The sequence below is a fragment of the Fistularia commersonii genome, chromosome 24 (assembly GCF_037954325.1).
Source record: "Fistularia commersonii isolate RoL2024-O1a breed Wild chromosome 24, RoL_Fcom_v1.0, whole genome shotgun sequence".
Lineage (NCBI taxonomy): Eukaryota > Metazoa > Chordata > Actinopteri > Syngnathiformes > Fistulariidae > Fistularia > Fistularia commersonii.
In genome coordinates, this window is record NC_141307.1 from 5,960,571 (window position 1) to 5,982,124 (window position 21,554).

Genomic DNA, 21,554 nt, shown 5'->3' on the forward strand with positions numbered 1-21,554 from the left:
TCGACGAGGTCACGAGTACGTTTGTCTCCCTCTGCAGGTGTCTGCAGGAAGAGCATCAGTTGCGGCCTGCCTCGCTGCCGGCCATCCCCAACCCTTTCCCTGAGCTCTGCAGCCCGGCGGGCTCTCCCGTCCTCAGCCCCATCCAGACCGGAGACAACCATGTAAGTGCGTGTAAACCGTTCGGAACGACCTTCAGTCATCTTTCATAAACCTCGTTGGTTAGTTATTTAACCAGAAATAACACTTCGGGTTGCGGCACGGTTGCATAATTATTTCAATATTGTTTTTGAGCGAATGTCCGATATGACATGAATTTGTCACATTGACATGATCCCCTTAAAAAGTTTGAATGTGTTTGTTGTCCTTCATTTCACCACAGTCACAAGAGCGGCCGTGTGTGTCTGTGTCGACGTGTGTTTTCAAATCAGCTGACTGGCCTGTTGTGCTCAGTTCTGAACTGCATGTTGACTGGGGTTGCCTTCCTTTTATTGCACAATAGGTTATCCCAGGGTTATCTGACCTTGTATGTGTGTGTGTGTGTTTGATTGCAGAAGTGTCATTATCAATCTTTCTCTGTCAAACACTCACGTACACACACACACACACACACACACACACACACACACACACACACACACACACACACATACATGCTCTCGTAGAAAGTGGTGGACTTGTTTTGCTGCGAGGAGAGGTGAGCAGGTTCTCCAGGATGCTGTAGACAGAATGCAGACTTCCGGAGCTGGGAATGTCTGTGAGTTGGATATCGCTGAACCTTGTGAATCAATCTGGCGACTCTGACAAGACAGGCGCCCGTTTCCCGTTCACACGCTTCCATGTTCGCTCTTGGCGTCACAATGCGTGCGTTGCTATATGTGTGTCTGCTTATGTGTCGTAGCCGTGCCCTTCCTTCCCGCGGCAGAGCGTCCTGTTCCAGGAATGTTCCGTCTTTCTTAAAGACGTTTTCAGGATGCCAACTCTGAACAATAAGAATTACATTAGATGCCCAGTTTTTCCTGCCTTAAAACACACAGAGATGAACTTGCACACACACCCAAACACAGGTATCGTTATTCACTTAACATGAGGTCATGCATATTTGATAAGAAAAAACATATTTTTGTATTTTCAAGGCTTCGTCTCATAAGTTCTGGAGTTGGATAGTATCTGCAGTGTTTGCACAAAGGGACTTTTGTATGTGTGTGTATGTGTACTCATAGTCTGTATGAAGTAGGACTACAGTGGTGAGTTTATATAACTGTGAGCAGAAGCCGTAAGGAAACAGTATATTTCTCAGTGACTGACATGACTGTTAAAGATCCATAAGTGTCAGTAGTCACAAGGGGGATGGCCAAAAAAGAATAATGAATGAAATAAATTCTCATTAATTTTATTTTCGGTTAGCATGTTGTGAGACTTTCATGACGCCTTGTGGCACACCCCCAGTTTTAGATAGAACATCTGGCGTTTGTGAGCAGCATTTTGCAAGGAGAGCAATTTCATCCCGTCTCCAGATGACCAGCCCGGATGACGCTTCAGCTCGAGGAAGTAAAAATCACCTGTGATGTTGCAGAGTGCTTTATCAACAGCTGTTAAAAAAATAAATAAATAAATCAACCGAGAAATAGATGAGGAAATGCTTCGGCCTGATAAATTCCCTGCGTAAATTTACCAGCCTCCTTTGATTAATGCGTGTGGAACCGCCGTGCTTTTTAATCCGCGTTAATGCTTGAAATCAGCCGTGGCTCGTCCAACATGATTGAATAAGGCCTTAACTGATCAAATCACTTAGGTTCGACAAGACCAGTGTCGCCCTGGCCACGTTGTAGCTTTCAGCTCCAGACGCCGGCGCTCCCGGTGGCACGCTATGTTGTGTAAGGCTCTCTGCAGTGAGGCACATACATGTGCAGTATGTACGTATGCATGGATGTGCATTGTGGGGGTGGGTTGGGGTGGGGGTGCGACGCTGGCTGGCTCGCACAACAATGCAGACTCTCAGACGTGCTGTGCGTTGGTCTGCAGACATAGTATTTGCATTGGCATGATTTTATCAGAGGATCTCTCTCACAGTCTCTCCCTCCAGCTGTTGAGTTGGAATCTGAACATTCCCCACTAAGCTTGAGTCTTTCTTAGTGGGATACACAGCTTATATCATGTACTTATATTATTAGAAAAACTTAGTATGTGCGTGACATGGCCGGCGTTGCCATCGATAACATAAATGGATTTGTCCTCCGGGTATTATGAACAAGCTACATGAACGCCTAACATGACGCTGTAGCTCTATTAGATTTTATAAATAGGTCCGGAGGAATAACTGCCTGCAAAGTTTATCTAACCCTTCAAATAAGTGTGGTAGCTGCAGAAGTCACAGCTAATTCACTAGAGCAGAATCTCATACCCCGTGTTCCGTTTCCCACGCAAGTTGTGGCGGTTTTCACAAGGATTTAGTCAGGTTCTGTCTGTCATCACTGGCCGAGTGGGTTTGTTTTGGCATCGGTGTGGCGGCCGTAATGCAATTCTTTCTTTAATTTGTGGCCAGGAAGGCAGTTTGATGAGCATCAAGGATGCTGCTCTGCCGCTGACCCTGACCTCTCTGTGGCGGGAGGTGAGAGAACATTTTGAAGGGGAAAAAAAAAAAAACAGAGGCATCTACAAGAGTCAGTTTGTTTTTCAGATTTTTTTTTTTTGATTGAAATATTGGGTGCTCATTTCCAGATTATGGACAAAGAAGTATCGGGCTTTGCGCTCTGCAGCCTGATGATTCAGGCCCGGCTTTGTGACTCGGGGGAAGGTGATGTCAGCCGTTGGGTCGGTTGGCGAAAACCGAAATGGCAGGATACAAGGTCATGCTGTATGTGTGTGGGGGTGGGCGTAGGGGGGGCAGTTGGAAAAAGAACAAGCGAAAAGAAGATTATTATTTCACCGCTGACATTTGACATAGTAGGAAAAGTAATAATATTAACAATCTCTTATGCTTGAGTGTCCCAGTAATCCATGACAGTGTGACAAGAAGTCAGCATGAGCAAAACCAGAGACCGACAACCAAGGCAACCAAATGGAATTCAGCCGTCATTCGTGTCATATTTACTGCTTTTCCTAAAGCGACGTATTTCCAGTTCTTGCCTGGAAAAAGTCAGTTGCACTTTCATGGCTGCAGACGTAAGGCAGCCTTGTTTTTTCAAACTTCTCTGCCCTGAGGTGAGGTGGCATTCATGATTAATACTCTTTCTATAATGTTTTCTTTTTCCCATTGAGGAAAAAAAAGCCATACCTTTGCATTTCATGAAAAATACATATACGTTTTCCTCTTGGCATAAAGACGCTTCATGACTTTAATTCCTCCTTTTTTTCAATTTTTAGTCATTTCGCATGTTCTGGTTGGTTCTGCTGGTGGTGTTTATGGGGAAAAATACAGGTGTTTTTGTTTTGTTTTTTTTCATTTGTGTTATTCTAGGCCAGGGGTGGGCAAACTACGGCCCGCGGGCCACATCTAGCCCGTTGGTCTTTTTAATCCGGCCCGCCAAAGATTGGCACAGAATTCATACTTGATGTGAATGACTGAATGATTGGAGCAATGATTGTGGGAACTCAAACAGGAGATTATTTCATTTTTGGAGCTACTTGGGAACACTTGAGAATTTTCCTGAGCTGAATGACATAGATTGGCTTTGTGATTTCGCCTTTACTGTGGACATACTGACATACATGAAGGACCCGGACGTGAAGCTACAAGGGAAAAATCGGTCTGTGCATGAAATGCAAGCAAACGTCAGAGCCTTCAAAACCAAGCTGGTTTTATTTTCAAAGCAAATGTCAGACAGTCTGATATGTACTGTTATCAAATGCGTTTTTTTAATATGTATCATATCTTGTGCTGACCCGGCCCGTCTGTCAAATTTTAAAAGTCAATCCACGTGACAAAAAGTTTGCCCACCCGTGTTCTAGACTAAGTTAGCTATCTAACTTGGAATTTTTGCTGAAATGTTTTTGAAAAGTAAAGTTAGACCATTAAAAACACAGGTAAGCTAGCTTCCACTGTACTTGTGTTTAGACTGGGTTCCGAAGCGTTAGCATGCTAACCCACCAAACAGATACAAATAGCAATATGTGCAACAGTGACGGTGTTGCTGTTGTCACCGTTAGCATGCCAGGATTAGCGGAGAGCTGAGCTGCCACTCTGGCTGAAAATGTCAATAGATAAATACGTTCGACAGCCTTCAATTGTTTCACATCGGTTTGGAAAAATTATGCCGTTTTAATGGTCTCTTCACATCGCTTGCTCGTTGGGTATTTTATTTTTGGAACATTAACATGTTTTGCTCAGATCATCCTGAATGTTTTGAAGTAACTCTCTCCGGTTGTGTTTGTTCGTAGGTTTTATAACAACAGTGTTCTGCTGCGAGTTCTGTTCATACCATGAAAATGTAAGCACTCCCCTTCTTCTGCGCGTCCCCGGTCGCTTTTTCCAGCCAAACTCCTCATCGTGTTTAGAATTGCTATGACGTGTGGATAAAGTTAGGGTTTGTTGTTGTGTCTTGCGGCATCTAATCTATCTCAATCTGTTATTTCTGTTTGTCAGATAATGGACCGCTGTTGAGAGATGCTACTTTTTGTTCTTTCTTGATAAACGCGTGCGATTTTGTGCAATGTTGTCTTTTAAGGGTCATGTTTAAGGGTCGGGTTTTGCTCTCATTTCGGCTCTTGTTTTTACCATTTCTGTTTTGCTACGTTCATCGTTTAAGTTTTAACGCAGTCTGTCGAATTTGTCCAGTTTTTTGGAGACCAAATTACAAATTTAAAAACCTTTATGGGTTGATTATTTCTTGCAAATTTGTCTGTTATTCTGCTGATTTCATTTGTAATATCCATCATCATTTGTCAATCCCCCCACCAAAATAAGAAAAAAGACTTGCTAATTTTTAAGTGTATCAGTTGATGTTGGCTAACTCATGATGCAAAACTGTCTTTATACTAAATCATCTTTCACAGAGAGGATGCGTTATTTTATGTCCATGCGACCAGTAAAGTAAATGTCATACAGCGGTTCTCGTGAACACGGGATTTCTCGGTCTGCAAAACATAATAAATTTGGCCGAGAGAGTCCGCCCGAGGCCGGCCGCTGGAAGAAGAGTACTCGGAGTACTCCGTAAATGACAATGTAGCAGAATCCAAACAAAAGTATTTACAGTGTGACGCTCACATGACACACCGCTATATATCAGAACTGACATTTCTTCAAAACAAGTGTGTATATTCTGTGATCCCTTGTGAGAAAAAAACAACACCACGGCTATAAATAATGCAGCAATGTCATGACAACTAATTAAATCTGTGAGTCACACACTCTCTCTCCATCCAGGACTCCTGCCCCCGCTTTTGTCTCTGGTCAGCTGATGTACCTCTGCACGCAATGGTCTGCTGACCCACTGCAATCAGATCAGGTGCATTAATGTGCGTGTCTTTGTGTGTTTGTGTGTGCATGCGATGATGGCAGAGAAAGCTTGTTGAACAGAGTAAGCTCATAATGACATGGATATATAAACTCTATTGTTAGCCGGTTACGACGTCACTGTAGTTTCTAATGCGGATCAAGGTGCTTTACTGTAAATTAAAATTTAATCACTTACCTGGATGGGATTTAACAAAGTCCAGGAATCTATGATTTATTGGGCTTTTGTGTGTATTTTGTGAGAGATTGAATTTTCTGGGAGGAGTAAACGGTTTTGTTCTTTCAGCCATGCGATGATGTAACTTTTGTAATTTCTCCGGGAACATTATTGTTCTTGGAGGGATTATTTAAGGTCAGACTGTCAAACTTTTTAACCACAACCTCCCTCAAAAACTGCGTTCAGTATGTCGCACGTGTCAAAGCCGAGATGCTGCGTTTCAATCGAAACGGCACTTGTGCAGCGCGGCAGAAGAGCACAGCAGACTCCGTGTGTCAGAGATCCTCAGACCTTCTCCAACTCTGGCCTTATTCAATCTGCACAAATGAAACAAGGGTGTTCTTAGCAGAATGAAGCCTGGCTCGGTTTCAGCTTTATTTGCATCTTTCTTTCTTTTTACTGCATCACTGGTCTGACCTTTAAATATGTAATTTCATTTGAAATAATTTAATCAAATCTAATCTAAAATGAAATGTTTCTCATTTTCTAAAACTTTTTGTTGATGCGTTTGTCCTGTTTCATTCTTTTTTACTGCTCACCATAATGTTGTTTGGCTTGGGCTTTTTTTTTTTTTTTTTGCAGACAGTTACTTCTAACCAATGTTATGGTTGTTTTTCAGGTTTTCATATTTGTTTTTTGTCTTTTTTTTTCCCCAGTATCCTGTTGTGGTATCTTCCCACATATTTTGATAGTTTACAAGTCGCTCGCACATTCTCGTGAAACCGTTTGCAGTTTTTCGGTTTACTTTTCCGTCATTCTGAAACGAGTGAATTGGCCGCGATACGAATACTGCGAAAAAAAAGTGAGGGGATGCAAAAAGGAAGATTTGCGCCTGCGGGGGGGAGGGGTGTCCATGTCTATGAGCCTCGGGGCTTCATGCATTCTTGATCCGTGCTTGACTTGACATTAGATAGAACTGTAAGCCCTTTAATCTTGTGGGCTTCATCTGTTTAGAATTGAGGATGAGAATCTCTATGTTTCCTGTTGAGACTAATAAATGAACTTTAATCCGTCGGCGGAATCTTCGCATGAAAGATGAATCACGAAGAAAAAGACCAACTTTTTTTCTTTATTTGTCATTTTAACGCAACCGGGCAGGTCGAAATTTCACTCTTCCGTGCTTTCGTATTGAACTTAACCACATTAGAGTGGCTGCTGATGAAGGGACGTTTGCATCAGCTGGTTTGATCATGTGCACATGTATGTGAGCGTATGTGTGAGAGACAGTGTCGTGTCAGTGTTGGGTCACGGGGAGGCGGGGAGGTGAGCCACTCAGTGAGGCTTTGTGGTGGCTCTCTAGTGAGGTGAAATTGAGTTTGGCCTGTCTGCAGAGCTAATCAGCTCTGTCTGGCTTGAAGCCCGACCACTCACGGACATGAAAGGGGACGGATGCCGTCGCAGACGAGGGAGGGGAAGTCGCCGCCAACCGGCATTCAAATGCTGATATTAAGGATGGGTGTGTTGGTCTGCTCTGGTAGCCTCCGCCTGACAAGTTATCATTTCAAGGTGATAACTAACAGCTGTTTGTGGGCCGATTGAGGGATTTACCCACCCCCCGAAAAGTATTTACAGATTGTACTAATGCACCCGGGATTGCGATGATATTAAATTCAAAATGGTCGATATTACCGCATTGATGGCACGGAACGCTCCGCAGTTCCCCTCAGCTGTAGCGTGTTTTACCGCACCCCGAGGTATATTCGGGTTTTACGGCCTTCTGCTTCAAAGCACTGTTTCATGTCATTCTAGGTAACGGGAAAGTGCGCGTGAGGCCACTGTAGGAGCAGCTCGTGTTGGATCTTTCCCTTAAATTCTATGCATAGTCAAATCTCTTTGGTTCTCTGCGGATCACTTCAATATTCCAAATAAGATCATATATAAAACACGAAGGACCAAAAGGGGAAACGAACTAACTCGAAGTAAGCACAGTAAGCGATCCCCTTAAAATCTGCAAAAAATCTGATTTGAAAAAGCCTTCCCAGCTTACTTGGAAGAACTTGAAATTACGATAAATAATTAAGTATACAAATGGTTAATTAATGCAGTATCACACAAACAATCCATGACATCACCTACCTATCAATCAACACATGAATAACCTCCCAAGGCACATTGTGAGGAAAAAGGGGGTTGGGGTTATAGTCTCCATGTGCTTGTTCTATGCATAACATTTAATAACTGTTTGAAAAAACCTGCAAGAAATGTATCTGTGAATGAGTAAAAAATGACCTGAAAGAAGAGAGACATTTCAAAAATAAAATGAACAAGTAAATGAATTAAAACCAAGCTTAAAATACTTTGAGGATCAAAAAAGTAAATCCATTGAAATCCTGAAATGTCGTTTGAAAAAGAGGATCTTTGTACATACAAGCCAAATTATTATAAGAAAGCATGGTATTGTTAAAAAAAGAAAGAAAGATCGTAAAGCTGTAAAAACTTGCAAAGGATCTGCTACAAGTCAGCAACCGATGTCCCAGGAACCGAATGGAAACGAAACTTCATTTTGCTGAGTACGTGTTTTGTTTTGGGGTGTTTTCGCTTGTGTTCATTGAGAATAGTCGTTACAAGGCCGCAGTAGGGGGGGGTCTTTGAGAGCCCATCGGCCTCGCGGTTGATTCGTGCTGGGACTCACTCTCGCCCTGATCAATTCCAACTGCACAGGCAACTATTTTTAGCAAAAGTTGTGATAACAGCTGCGAGCCACCTGTCCAGCACCATAAAGCAGATGAACAGAATTAATGAACACAGTGGTTCATTTAGCAGCTATGTAACAAGCCCGCTATTACCGAGGGTGTGATTAGAGAACTGAGAAACAAGCGCTTTAGCTATTTCGATAGATAACAAGGGGTGTAAAGTTAATTTTTATTTTTTTTTTGGGGGGGGGGGAAACCCACTGGTTTATTCCGTTGTACCGGAGCAACATGCGGTGATCGGTGTGCAAAACGCAAATTGATTATTGGGGTTAATCCCTCAACAGGATTAACAACAACATCAAGATTTTTGCATCATCATTATGCTAGTCCCAATTTAACACCGTATTGGTGTCTTTGCTCAAACAATTCTCAATATTAATGAATCCTTCATCATGCATTTGTACATTCTTTGATCATGAACTAATCTTTTATTATATCAACCAACTGTGGTTTTAGACCCATGGGATCTAAAGTGACAGCAGAGAAATGATGCCAGCACGATACAGCATTTAAATAAGTGTTACCTTAAAGTTGGGTTTTTCAGCGGCTAACCAAGCCATTGAAGTCACAGCATGTACTTAAACTTGAGACTTAATAAAAAACCCATGAGGCTCTGTTAGATTATATTTACTCGCTACTTCTTATTGAAATGATCTTGACATAAAGCCCCCTGCCCCCTTTCCCACCAGAAGGAATGAAGATTGCTTTTACAATCTGCAGTGTGGATGAGATATACACTGGCTTAAAACAACCAGATCAGATGGAGCTGTGTTAGATTGTGTGTATATTTTGCCTACATAAATGTGTGTATGTGTCTGAGTGTATCTGTGAGGTTGCGGACAGCCTGATAGGTTTAGGGGCCCGTAAACCTCTTGGTCAAGTGGGTCTGACCCTGGTGCAGATTATTCTGTGTGACCTCTGACCCTGTACATACTGTGCTTATGTGTGTCTTTGTTTATATGTATGCAGGTGTCTGTCCGTGACCCTTCAATCCAATATGCGGTGACTCCAAGCCCTCTTTACATGACTGTGTGTGTGTATGTGTGTGTGTGTGTGTTGGCAGTTGTTGCTATAAGCAGCATTGGAGACCAATAACCCTGCACAATTCCACCCCTCACCCTTCACTGCTGTAGAAGGAAAGGACAGTGGGGGAGGGGGACAGAAGGAGTGTATGAATAAACCAAGGTGAGTTCAATTTCATCTTGTGCAGATAAAACGATGAAAAAGATAGGGAATTATTCGAGGACCTTCTGGTTTAAATGGGAAAATAACATAAGAAAGAAACGTTCGGTTTAGTCAAGTGAAAGAGTCCTTACGACGCATGAAGTGAATTTCCTGTACGCATTCTTTCTTTCACGACACACATGAACTTGCGTTATTTCAGCAGCACACACGTACGCTGGCGTGCACGCACGCATACACACACACATATACCCAATCAGGTAAATGTAGTGCCGTCCAGATGGCTGCAAACCTGCTGTGTGAGACCCGAGGAAAAGTTGAGTGTAAGAGTTTGAAAACTGCTGGAGCTGGTTGTCTTCAGTTTACATTTTGCCTTCCTTTTTTTGAGCCAATGAGAGGGGGAAAGAAAGATCTTGTGTGTGTGTGTGTGTGTGTGTGTGTGTGTGTGTGTGTGTGTGTGTGTGTGTGTGTGTATGTGTGTGTGTTTGGGGCTCATAGTTCTCATGCACGCTGTATTAGAGGCCAGCTGTGTTGGCCTGCACCCTACACATGAGCCTGATTATGACTCAGTATTGCATTACTGACATTCCTCCATAGCTCTCCTTTTCTCTTTCTCTGCCCCCTCCTCCTCTTTCTCCTTTCATTTTTTCTCTCTCTACCTCCCTCTCTCACTGTCTACCTCTCTCCAGATTTGCTGAGCAACCACCTCCCCCTCCTCTAACCCACCGTCTCTACCCCTCCCTTGACCCCCTCAGCGAAGCCCAAAACGACACTTGATCCATGCGGCTTCGGATCGAATCACCCCTGCTGTTTTATTCCCTCCCTTCTCTCTCTCTCTTGCTCTCTCTCTCCTTCTCTGGTTTTGTTCCTCTCTCTCTTTCTCACTCCCTCCCCGTTTAAAAAAAAACTTTCGTTTGCCTTCTTTGCGACCTCCAAGCCATCGGTGTACATTACACATGTTGCCCTGGTCCCAACACTTTCGCATAGTATTTCGCATACAGCTGAGGAGGAGGAAGAGGAGGATAAGAGAGGGAAAGCGAGCAAGCAGGCGAGGGAGGGAAGGAGAGAAGGAGGGAGGGAGGGGATAGAAATTGAAACCAGCGCAAAGAGGAATTGTTAGTGGATGCAGGAGGAAAAAAAGGGATGCGTGTGTTCAGTGATTGGCTTAGTAGTTTAGTACATAGAGCTTGTTCTGTGTGTGTGTGTGTGTGTGTGTGTGTGTGTGTGTGTACGTGCACTTGGGTTTGGGGTGCGGGGTGTTTGGCGAAGAAAGAGTTGGTTACTTTTGATACATCAGTAAAAGGGGCTGACGTGATCTTTCTTTTTTTTTTTTCTGGGTTGGGGGTTGGAGGTGGGGATGAAGGGATTGAACGCAGCCTTGAAGATAAGAGTGTGGAGTACGTGACAGGTAGCAGCTCACCGTTTAAAAATCCCATACTGGGTTAATCCAGAGGGAGGCGGGGGGAAGAGCGGGGTGTGGGGGGAGCAGCGGCTCATACAGCTTCTCGCAGCCCAGCCTTTATGCTGCCCAGCACGAGAAGAAGCCGTCTGTCCTCCACTTTGTCTGTCTTTTCTTGTCCTTCCTCTGTCACTTCCTCCCCCTCTTACCTCGCTTGTGTGTTCTCCTTGCCAGTCTGCCCCTCCCTCGCTCTCTCTCTCTCTCTCTCTCTCTCTCTCTCTTGCTTCCTGACTTCCTTTCCTCCCTCTCCTCCCCCTCCCTCTCTCTCTCTCTTTCTCTCTCCCTCCCTCTCTCTCTCTCTCTCTCTGTGTCACTGGAGAGCGTCTCAGTGTGAAAATGCCATCCTGCTCTCCAGACTGTTGCCTCTTTCAGGCTGTGGAGGTAAGAGACTTGCATGTGTTCTTTTCTTTTTTGGGTGTCTGTGGCAAGCTTTCTGTGCGGGTGTGTGTGTCTGTGTGTGAGTGCGTGTGCATCGTGTGTGTGTGCCAGTTTGCAGTGAGGAGGATTTTTTTTCTCTCTTCTTTTTTTTTTTTTTTTGCAGCTCAAAAAAAAAAGTTTTCTGGAACAAAACGCACACGTCACAAAATCACTTATTTTTATGGGGGGTGTGTGGGAGGACAGGATGGCGTTTGGCTCTGGTTGCTCGCAGAGGCTCCTTCAGCATCGCCGTCGCGGCGCTCCCGGCATTTTGTGTCATTCCTGGGCCACCGTTGCCGATTCTTTTTCATGTGTTTTGTATCTTTCCAAATCAGGGTGCCATTGTTTGACTTAATTTTCCGTGCCTCTCCCGACCCAGCCCTCAGTCATCCCCAGCTTTGTGTCCTGTTTCATGTCATTTTCAACAGTTGTTCTCGCTGGATTTATGTAAAAAGGCAGAGCAGCAGAATCTCTGTTGCGGACAGAAGTATGTAGGTGTGTGACAACATGCGCACAAACATAAAAACACATATGTCCACTCGGGTAAATGGCAGATAATGTGAGTGTTTTACGTTTTTTTTTTTTTGTGTAAACTCCAATGTTCACTCACTTGAATGTAGTACCTGTGGTTTTGTAGTTTGGAGCCCTCTTTACTTTGCTCGTGTAATTCTGCACATACGGTGGTGTGAGGCAGCCGGTCCGTGGTTATCTGCAGCATCATTCACTTGGAGGCAAAATTACGTCCATTTTCAATGTCATTTTGGGCGCTTGCCTCGCTGAAATGGTTCAAAATGGCGCGACAATGGGAAGTACTTTGGCATCAGAACTGTGACCGCGAGCTCTTCCCACTGGTGACATATTCAAAGACTAAATGAAATATAGACAAATGTCTCTTTAGTGTGAGGATGTGTTTTTTGACTTTTTTTGGTCCACATGACCGCAGCCGTGCCATGCTGTTGAGTGAGCGAGCAGGTTTACGCTTGTAGCTGTGTGTGTGCGTGTGTGTGTGCGTGTGTGTGTGTGTGTGTGTGTGTGTGTGTGTGTGTGAGCGAGAAGAGCTTGGTTGAGCTGTGGACAAAAGGGCTGAACCCAGAGTGCAGGGGCTGGCCGACCTTGCCTGGACTTCTTCCATTTTTTTTTTTTTTTTTGAGCTCACATACTAATGTGAGCGGGACTTAAGGCCGGACTTGACAAAACTCCAGGTGATGGAGGTAAATGTAACCTCCCTTTTTTTTCTGGATTTGAGTCGCAGTTCAGGATGCGACGCAGGATGTCGACAGGATTGCTCTGGAGTAGACCTTCCCATCGTTATCCGTGTTTGCTTCCAGATAGTGAAGGTGTGGAGTGAGGATGGGGCCGGTAAGGTGGTGGAGATCCCGGCAGACATGACGGCAAGAGACGTATGTCAGCTCCTGGTCTACAAGAGCCACTGCCTGGATGACAATGCCTGGACACTGGTGGAGCACCACCCCGTCCTCGGCCTCGGTAAGGATGTGTTTCTACGCAAATATGCAGCCAGAATTCAAATCTGAGCTTTCTCGCGCTCACGTTCGTGCTCTCTCTTTTCCTTTTTTTTTTTTTTTCGATTTTCTATCGTTCGCATGTGGCTGTGTTTTTTTTTTTTTTCGAGATTCACACGGCGCAGAATTTAACATAAACGTTGACATCAGCCCCGGAACGCCGCATGAATACCATTCCGAAGCTGAAAAGACTAGTCTACGTAGTTGCCTTTTTTTTAATATGTGTCCTACAGGCAGGTGTGTGTCAGCCTTCAGTGTCTGTGCTGCTTTTGTGAGTTTCTGTAAGGGTGGGGATACTCTCATGTGTGTACCCTCAGTGTGTATGTTCACTTGAGCATGGCATGAGTGCTTGTATGGCTTCTATACAACCCGGAGAGGTAGAAGTGGTCCTGGGATTAAGAATTTTCCATGTTCCGCACACATGCCTGCTTCCTCTCAGTGCTATGCTCAGGGTTAAAGAGAGAGAGAGAGAGAGAGAGAGAGAGAGAGAGAGAGAGGGGGAAAGAAAAGAACAGCACAAGATGCTTTGCTTCCATAATGTTGCTCTGTGTCTCTTTGAAGAATTTATTTATTTTTTTATGCATTTATTTCCCGGGGTTGTCTTTGTCCTTGATGAGGCTTTCCTACTCCTAGAGTTGTATTTTTAGAGTCAAAGGATCGCTTTGTGCTTTGCTGCTTGATCTGCGTTTCTGGAAAAAAAAAAAAAAAAAAAAAAAAAAAGTGCACTGGAGAGATGGAATGTGAGGTGAGGAGAGGGAGGGAGGGAAAAAACAGAGAGAAAGAGAGTGGAAGGAGAGGAAAAGAAAGACAGAGAGGGAAAGAGAGAGCAAAGGGAGGAGGGGGAGGGAAGAGAGGCCTGGACTAAAGCGTCATACCAGAGTCGCGATCGACCAATCCCAGGTCTCGGTTGGACGAGCCCCTCGCCCTCCCAGCCAATCCCATCTTTACTTAACCCTCTACAGGAAATTCCCCTCCTTACAGCCAGCATACACACAAATGTGTGCGGGCACATTCACATGCACGCGTGCACAGACTCTCAAAGCGCAGACATTTCTACCCCTGAATCACCGCCAGATTACTTCTCTTGCATGTGTCCATGACTTTGTGTGTTTTGTCTCGATAATTCCCGAGTGCGGTAGTTCATCTGGACACGAGAATTAGCACTAAATCCTTGGCGCTATCATATTGTGTGTTTATGCGTGCGTGCGTATTCATAGCGCGTAACATCCTGTCATTATCAGTTTTCCAATCCGTCCAAATGTGCAATCGTTACACTATAACTTTAAGAAAAAGACGCGCACTCAGACGCAGACACCAACAAACACACTCACGCGCGCGCGCGCACAAATGAGACCATGTGATGCACAGTGAGCAAGTTAGGCCTGTGTGAGCCCTTAATGTGTGGTTGTGTGTTTGTCTGTGGCTTGTACTTTGCTTATGGCTCCTCTGCTCTCAGCAATCAGCCTAAATATATGACATCATCTTCCTGCAATGCCCCCCCACCCCCACACCAGCTCAGACAACTTCTCTTTCCCACCTTTGCTCCGTCCCTGCCTGGCGGCACCTCTCCTCCCCGCGGCTCCTCATTTCAGCTCTCCCTCGCATCTCAAATTGGCGATAACGATACCCCGACTAACATCGGCCGATACAAAGAAAGGATTATCGAGTAGGTCATCGGCATTATTTGCTGTGACAAGGCAGTCGCTTGCGAACCGTGTTGTGCTCACTGCGTTTCCGGCTCTCATTTATCTATGATCTGACAAGGGGCGTGATAGTTATTACTGTGACTAACATTAATCACCAGTGGTTAGAACAGTAGGCAGATAGTCGCTTCTAATTGCAGGTAGGTACAAGTGGCTCTTTGTATCCACCTAATAAATGATAAATGCCTTTCTGCAAAGCGCAATAGTTAAACCGTATCATGGTCGGGGTACAATAGCAGAAAAATAGGTTGGGAAATGAGCTCTATAGCGTTGTGTGCCTGGAAGTAAAAGCAGACGTGGCGTGCATAATTTTTGCTTTCATGACTTGTTTGTTACGGTCGTATCGCGTGCAAATAATTGTTGGTGTATTTTGCCCTCGACAAAATAAAATGGAAGACACTTCAACACAGAAATTAAGAGTTTTCCCATCTCTATGTGACTAATTTTAATATCTGGATTTCTGATTCAAATTCAAATCTATATTACGACAGGAAAGAAAAACGTGCTTATTTTAAGGTATTGATTTTCCCCTTCTTATCTATCCGGTATTTTCATTTTGGTACAGATACACATTCCTGGGCCTTTCGCATTTAAAACCTGTCAGCTACATTTTTATGCAGCGCGTTGCGCTTCAGATTATGAAGGTTGTTCCAAAATGGTGCTAAACTGATTCTGTGAATAGACTCAGTGTTTTTCAGGGCAGGCCAGTTTCAGTCTAAATGCAGACACATTTACTGTAACAAATGGATTTGAAGCTGGAATTCTCATGGCAGTGTGTCCAAATTGTATTGTTTCATGTTGCCAGGGGACACTCCTCTTTAATTTGGAGACCAAGGTCCTGTGATGACAAAGAATTTGTTTTTTAATTTTCAATAAAGATCCACAAAGAAGGGACAAACAGGCAAAGATTCTTCAGCTGGGGGATAAAAAGTGCAAAACAAAAACAACAACAAGTAAAGCATTGACATGCTGATTGTCCTTTCACTGTTCTTTTGTCCACAATTCAATCATTATGTAAATCTGAATCATTCAGATTTTATCATCTGAATCTGTGTTTGCCACAGCCTCAAATGCCCTGAGGATAACACAAAGACAACCCTGTGTGTGTGTGTGTGTGTGTGTGTGTGTGCGCGTGTGTGCGCGCGTGTGCGCGCGTGTGTGTGTGTGTGTGTGTGTGTGTGTGTGTGTGTCCATACAGAGAGATGCCTGGAGGACCATGAGCTGGTGGTTCAGGTTCAAGCCTCCATGAGCAACGACAGTAAATTCCTCTTCAGGAAGAACTATGCCAAATATGAATTCTTCAGGAACCCCCTGGTGAGTCGCTTGCATCCCTGAGATGACATTTCTATGACTGCTTGCTTTAGCACACAGTGCCCTCCCAACACACACACACACATATATACACACACACACACACACACACTCGCACAACTGGGGCTAGGAGGATTTTCCAGTCTGACATTTCTTGACTGGAGCTTCTGATTTCATGCCGACATTCAGAACATTTGCATGCAGATATTTTTTTTTTATACGGAAACAATTTCAAGCATTCAGCGTCTCAAGACCGAAATGCCAGCCGCTCTTCCATGGACTGTGAAAGATGTTGATATGGCCCAGAGATTTCAACAATGAAACCTATACCTTTCTCCCAATGACCAGAAGGGGGCACCTCAAGGAGGTGCAAAAATTAATATAATTGTATAGAAATCCACGAGGAAATGCCTGTTCCTCGAACTTTGACTTTAGACTGTGAGACTGCTTGTGGAGGGAAGCGGGCCTGTCAGCCCATCGCAAGCTAAGTCGCTAATATCTCTGTTATTATTTGGTCCGTGCGCAGAACCCGTGTGTCTTGGGACAGCGAGACGTCAGAGATGCAATTTTCAGTCATTGTCGTATCTGTCGGTGAATTGTGACAAACGGAGAGAAAAGTGTGATGATTTTCATTTCCCACTTCATTTGATTCCGAAGAAACACCGTGGGATAGCTGTTAGCCCATTCTGAATTATGCAAATGACTTCTCTGGATATTTATTATGACTAAGCGTGCCAAAGTAGAGAGAATAAACTCACAAATCACATGGATTCGATGGAGATTCGGCACAGATTCAAGAAAGATGGCTGTTCTGCTTCTCCTTGGCTCGAATTGCACCAGAAAGAGATGGAAAAAATATACAAAGAAGAACAGAGAACCCAGATGATTCTCTAAAATAGGAATATTAGAATTTCAATTTTTATGAGTGAAATCCCAATATACTTCTCATTAAAACATGAGTGAAATTTAGCCATGACTTTTGACCCCAATATCCTCGGGTTCTCTGGGCTGGTGCATGTATCAAATATTTATTTGAATAAAACTAACATCCGTTTATAATTTTCTATGATCTTTGATGTAAAGCCTCCTTTTCGGCTGAGTCGAACATGAATGACAGAGAAAAAAGATATTTCAATTCAAATGCATCGTTGTAAATTTGGTTCTTGGTTGTCAAATAAATGATGAAAATCAAATCTTTTCTGGGTGTCACTAACTTAGTGTAGACAAGTTGCATCCACCAAATCCAATATAGAGGTCATTTACATGTGTGAGATGCCGGATGGACTGAAAATATCTGTCTGAACTTTACGATCAGTCAAATTTGCACTTGCCGTCCTAAAAAAATCCTAAATTCAAGGTTTCAAATTGGGAGTCGATGCACCAGTGAATGCGGTCATTTGGCTGCTCCGTTGGATCTTGCGGGACGAAATCTGAAAAAGCTCAGTCTGATGAAATGTCATCTTGTCGGCCCGCTTATTGTCCGGTCGGCTGCGAGGATCTAGGAGTCAAAAATGGATTCCAGTAAAAATAAATACCTACTTGTTAGAGAATAGTTTGCAGGTTCTCGCTGCCGCTCGGAGTGTGTATGTCTCTACTGTACATGTCAGCCCCGTCACTCACTGTTTTGACCGAGCCGGGGATTCGGCATGCTAATTCTCGTGCCAAATATCAACGGCGATCGGTTCGACACACTTTTGAGCCCAGCTAGCAGGATAAGCAGGACCAAAGAACGGATGGTTTTCAGTAGCACTCCATCAGGTAACTCACTTAAAAATCGCTGAATGTTACAATGTTACTTCCAAACCGACATGATTTCCCGCGGAGCAGCTCTGGATTGTACTCGTTTGAGCGGTTAGGGGTCAGGATAGAATTAGTATCATGCTGATGGCATGATAGGCCTGTTCATACTTACATAAAAGTCAGCCTGACTTGATACACAACGGCGTCTTTTGTTGTCGCTTCATTTTCTCACGCTCCCTGTGTCACGTATTTTTACCCCGTCTCTCCGCCGAGGGCGCCGACTGTGAATCGCTCTGCGCTTTGGCCCAAAATATGTCAAACGCAAACACCCCAACAAACCGGCGCCGACGATAAGTCGACCGGAGCCGGTTTGCGTGGCATCTTTTGCTGATGTGGGAGTCAGCATGGGGCTTGGCTGTTACGTGCCAGGTTTACAGTGACATTATTGCCGTGCTGATTTAGGTGTGTGTCAGAGCCAGCAGGTGACCTCAGCTCTGTGGTAATGAGCGCACTAAAACACCAGAGTGCTGGCCGCAGCCTGTCAATCACGCTAAGAGTAGCGCTGCTGGCTAAAGGGGATTACATCAGCGGGTGAGATCATACTGCATCTACTCCCAGCCTGGAGTACCCTCTCCCTCTCCCTCTCTCTCTCTCTCTCTCTCTCTCTCCTGCTCTGTATCTGCCTCTCTCACCTCAACCCCTTGTCTCCGAGTCCTTGTGCTCATCACACACACACACACACACACACACACAAGAGAGAGGCATTCTTCATCGAGAAACACTACCCCACTTTCAGCTTGTCTATACACTAAGTGGTTTCCAATTCCCCTCTCTCTCTATCTCTATAGCTCATTGTCGATGTCCCTGTGTGTTTTTCCATCCAGAACTTTTTTCCAGAGCAGATGGTGGCTTGGTGTCAGGAGACTGATGGCTCAATCCCTCAGTCGCAGCTCTTACAGGTGAGGGGGTGGATGTCTCAGCGAAGGGGCGCATCTTTAAAACGTCCGACCCGTCATTAGATCCTCATTTAATCAGGAACCTACTGCTAACCTGCAAAGGACCTTGTGAAATGAGAAAAAAAAATCTCTCATTGCGGATGATTTCAGGACATCTGGTCGTCAAAAATACACACACGCACACACGCGCACTCATGCTGCTCTTGCAATCTGCTAATTACATTCACACTGCCGAGTCGCTGCCAGACTTTTAGGAATACTGAAAACCAAACCTCCCGAGAGTCTTAGCCCTGATTTTTAAATGGATTTTACAACATCTAGGAACACTGTAGTTCCCAGATGAAATCGCAGACCATATTTATGTTACGCGCTGTTCTCGGCAGTCTCATTCTGTGTGCGCGTGTGTTTTGCAGAACTTTCTGAACTCGAGCAGCTGTCCAGAAATCCAGGGATATCTGTACATGAAGGAGCCCGGACGCAAGTCCTGGAAGAAGCTCTACATGTTCCTGCGACGCTCCGGGCTCTACTGCTCCACTAAAGGAACATCCAAGGTGATTAGTCAGTGCATTAGTCAGAGTTTGGGGAGTGGAACTGGGCTATTTTCAAGAAGGACATTTTGTAAAAAATATGAGTCCAAACTGCCAGATCCACTTCAGCTTATTTGGCGATGTGTCACACAGATGGTTTGATTGAAAACATCAGGCTATTATTATGATTATTATTCATATTATTATTACTATTATTAGAAATTATGGTAAATGCATTTTTCATAATCAGAAGGGAAACATGCCACACAATGACTGTGAATTAGTTTGTTAAGGCATGCATAGATTCTTTCTGTTCTAACTTCTAATGTTTTATTTTTTTGGAGACAACTACGTAAAAGATTTTCTTTAAAGAATCTTTTCCCTTCGGCTTAGATTGCAGACAGGTTGTGCTGTGGCACACCATGATTTCCCAAAAAATTAGCATGATGTTTCCCAAACCTGACCGAGCAGTAGTGTTGGTAAAACCCAACCAATATATAAAGTTCTTTATCTTCTGTGATGCAATTTAAAAAAAACAAAAATGTCATACCTTCTGGATTCATTACAAATCAACTGAAATATTGCAAGCCTTTTATTATTTTAATATTGCTGATCATGGCTTACATCTTGCGAAAACTCAAAAATCCTATCTCAAAATATTAGAATATCATGAACAAGTAATTTTTGTTTTTTTAATTGCATTACAGAAAATAAAGAACTTTATCACAATATTCTAATTTTCTGACACAGTCCTGTATGTCACAGTGAAGAAATCTGACAACATGCATCAAGACGTTGAAAAATTAACCAATTCAAAAGCCATAGAAGGCTGCAGGAGGTCTCACATGGGGAAAAAAAAAAATTATTGAAAGATGTCTATGAGAATTCCAACTGTGGAAGAATTTGTTGCAAGGCAGGTCAGATCTCGAGATCTATGCTGTTTGTAATGTGTGAGTAAGTCAAACTTCAAGCCTTGTGTCTCATATCTCACGAGTGTCCCAGTCACTGTCACACTTTCCTCTTGCGGCTGACCTTTACCCCCTCTGTGCAGGAGCCCCGACACCTGCAGCTGCTGTCAGATCTGGAGGACAGTAATATCTTCACAATCATCACCGGCAGAAAACTTCACAACGCCCCCACAGACTACCAGTTCTTCATCAAGGTAACATGCACATTATAAACTCACACATCACCAGACACTTAATCTGGAGGTGAGGATCTGATGAGGATGAAACGCGTTTCCTCATTTCAGTGTGAAGTGACTCTGCTCCCGTTGTCGGTGAGATGAAACCGCAAACTGTATCATATGACGAGTGGGTGCAATCTTCTGTAAAACCGCTTTGTAGCAGATGCGCCTGCTTCCCCTCACAGTGTGTGTGTGTGTGTGTGTCAGAGGACACAAGGGTTAAAACCGCCCAGCGGGGGGTTCGACCAAACTCAGCACTGTATGTCCCACTCCAGGAGTTATCTGTGGTGGGTCACCTGCTGATCTGGGATAAGCCCAGTGGGATAAGCCAGGATGGTACAGGGAATCTGCCCCCTGCCCCTCCACCTCGCCTCTCTCTTGTACTCACACACACACACACACACACACACACACACACACACACACACACACACGCTTAGAAGAGCGGCATGTCAGATGCTGTCAGCGGGGGTGACAGTGCAGAATTGGGTTAGGGATTTTACTTGACGGGTGGTGGCTGGATTGTTGCTATGGCTACATGAATTAATTTAGGCGTTGCATCTAAGAAGCCGTCTGACATCTCATGGGAGGAAAAAGGACAAAGTCTGTGCTGCAGTAGGTTGTTTGCGCACAACAAATGCTTGAGGGTGTAACTAAATCTCATCCATTAACCTTGCCAAAGGTTGACTGCTGACTGAGAAAGATGACAAGCTCGCAGTCTTTGAGAAAAATATTTGCCGTTCCTCAGAGGGGGGATGACTTTGTGCTAAAAATGTCTAAACTGAATAGTGTGACAAAGTGAGGTATTTGTAGAATGTTAATTAAATCAGCTTCAGCCATTGTTAGATTTTCATCTGGCAAGAACTCAGCACTTCTTATACTGGAAAACAACAAGTTTAAAAACGTATTTCATTCGGTGTAAAACACGTAAAGTAGAAGCACAGTATCAGAGTATGGTTCAACTTTAACTGGAGAGCACTGACCCAAAAGAGCTAATGTACAAAAATGGGTTTTAAGACATGTCAAACAGCCTCCTCCTCCTCCTCCTCCTTCATGAAAACCGGCGCAGGAGTTTTTGTTCAAGTCCGCCGACAGCCAGTAGACAGATGTGGGAAAAAATACAAGCACCTTGGCGGGAGGTATGGGTGGTGAGTGAATGGGTTTTGCAGACCTCGTGTTTTGTGCTTAATG

At 44.1% G+C, this 21,554-nt stretch overlaps 1 protein-coding gene across 5 annotated transcripts in view; it reads left to right on the forward strand.

The window, feature by feature from the left end:
- Positions 1 to 21,554, forward strand: part of LOC147219756 (growth factor receptor-bound protein 10-like) — a 48,269-nt gene that overhangs the window by 18,552 nt on the left and 8,163 nt on the right. For all 5 annotated transcript variants that reach the window (XM_086171157.1, XM_086171160.1, XM_086171156.1 and 2 more), the window contains 6 exons: positions 38 to 161; positions 12,749 to 12,905; positions 15,842 to 15,957; positions 18,579 to 18,653; positions 19,064 to 19,201; positions 20,229 to 20,339. In XM_086171157.1, the coding sequence (XP_086027283.1) occupies positions 38 to 161; positions 12,749 to 12,905; positions 15,842 to 15,957; positions 18,579 to 18,653; positions 19,064 to 19,201; positions 20,229 to 20,339 (721 nt within the window). The remainder of the gene's footprint in view (positions 1 to 37; positions 162 to 12,748; positions 12,906 to 15,841; positions 15,958 to 18,578; positions 18,654 to 19,063; positions 19,202 to 20,228; positions 20,340 to 21,554) is intronic.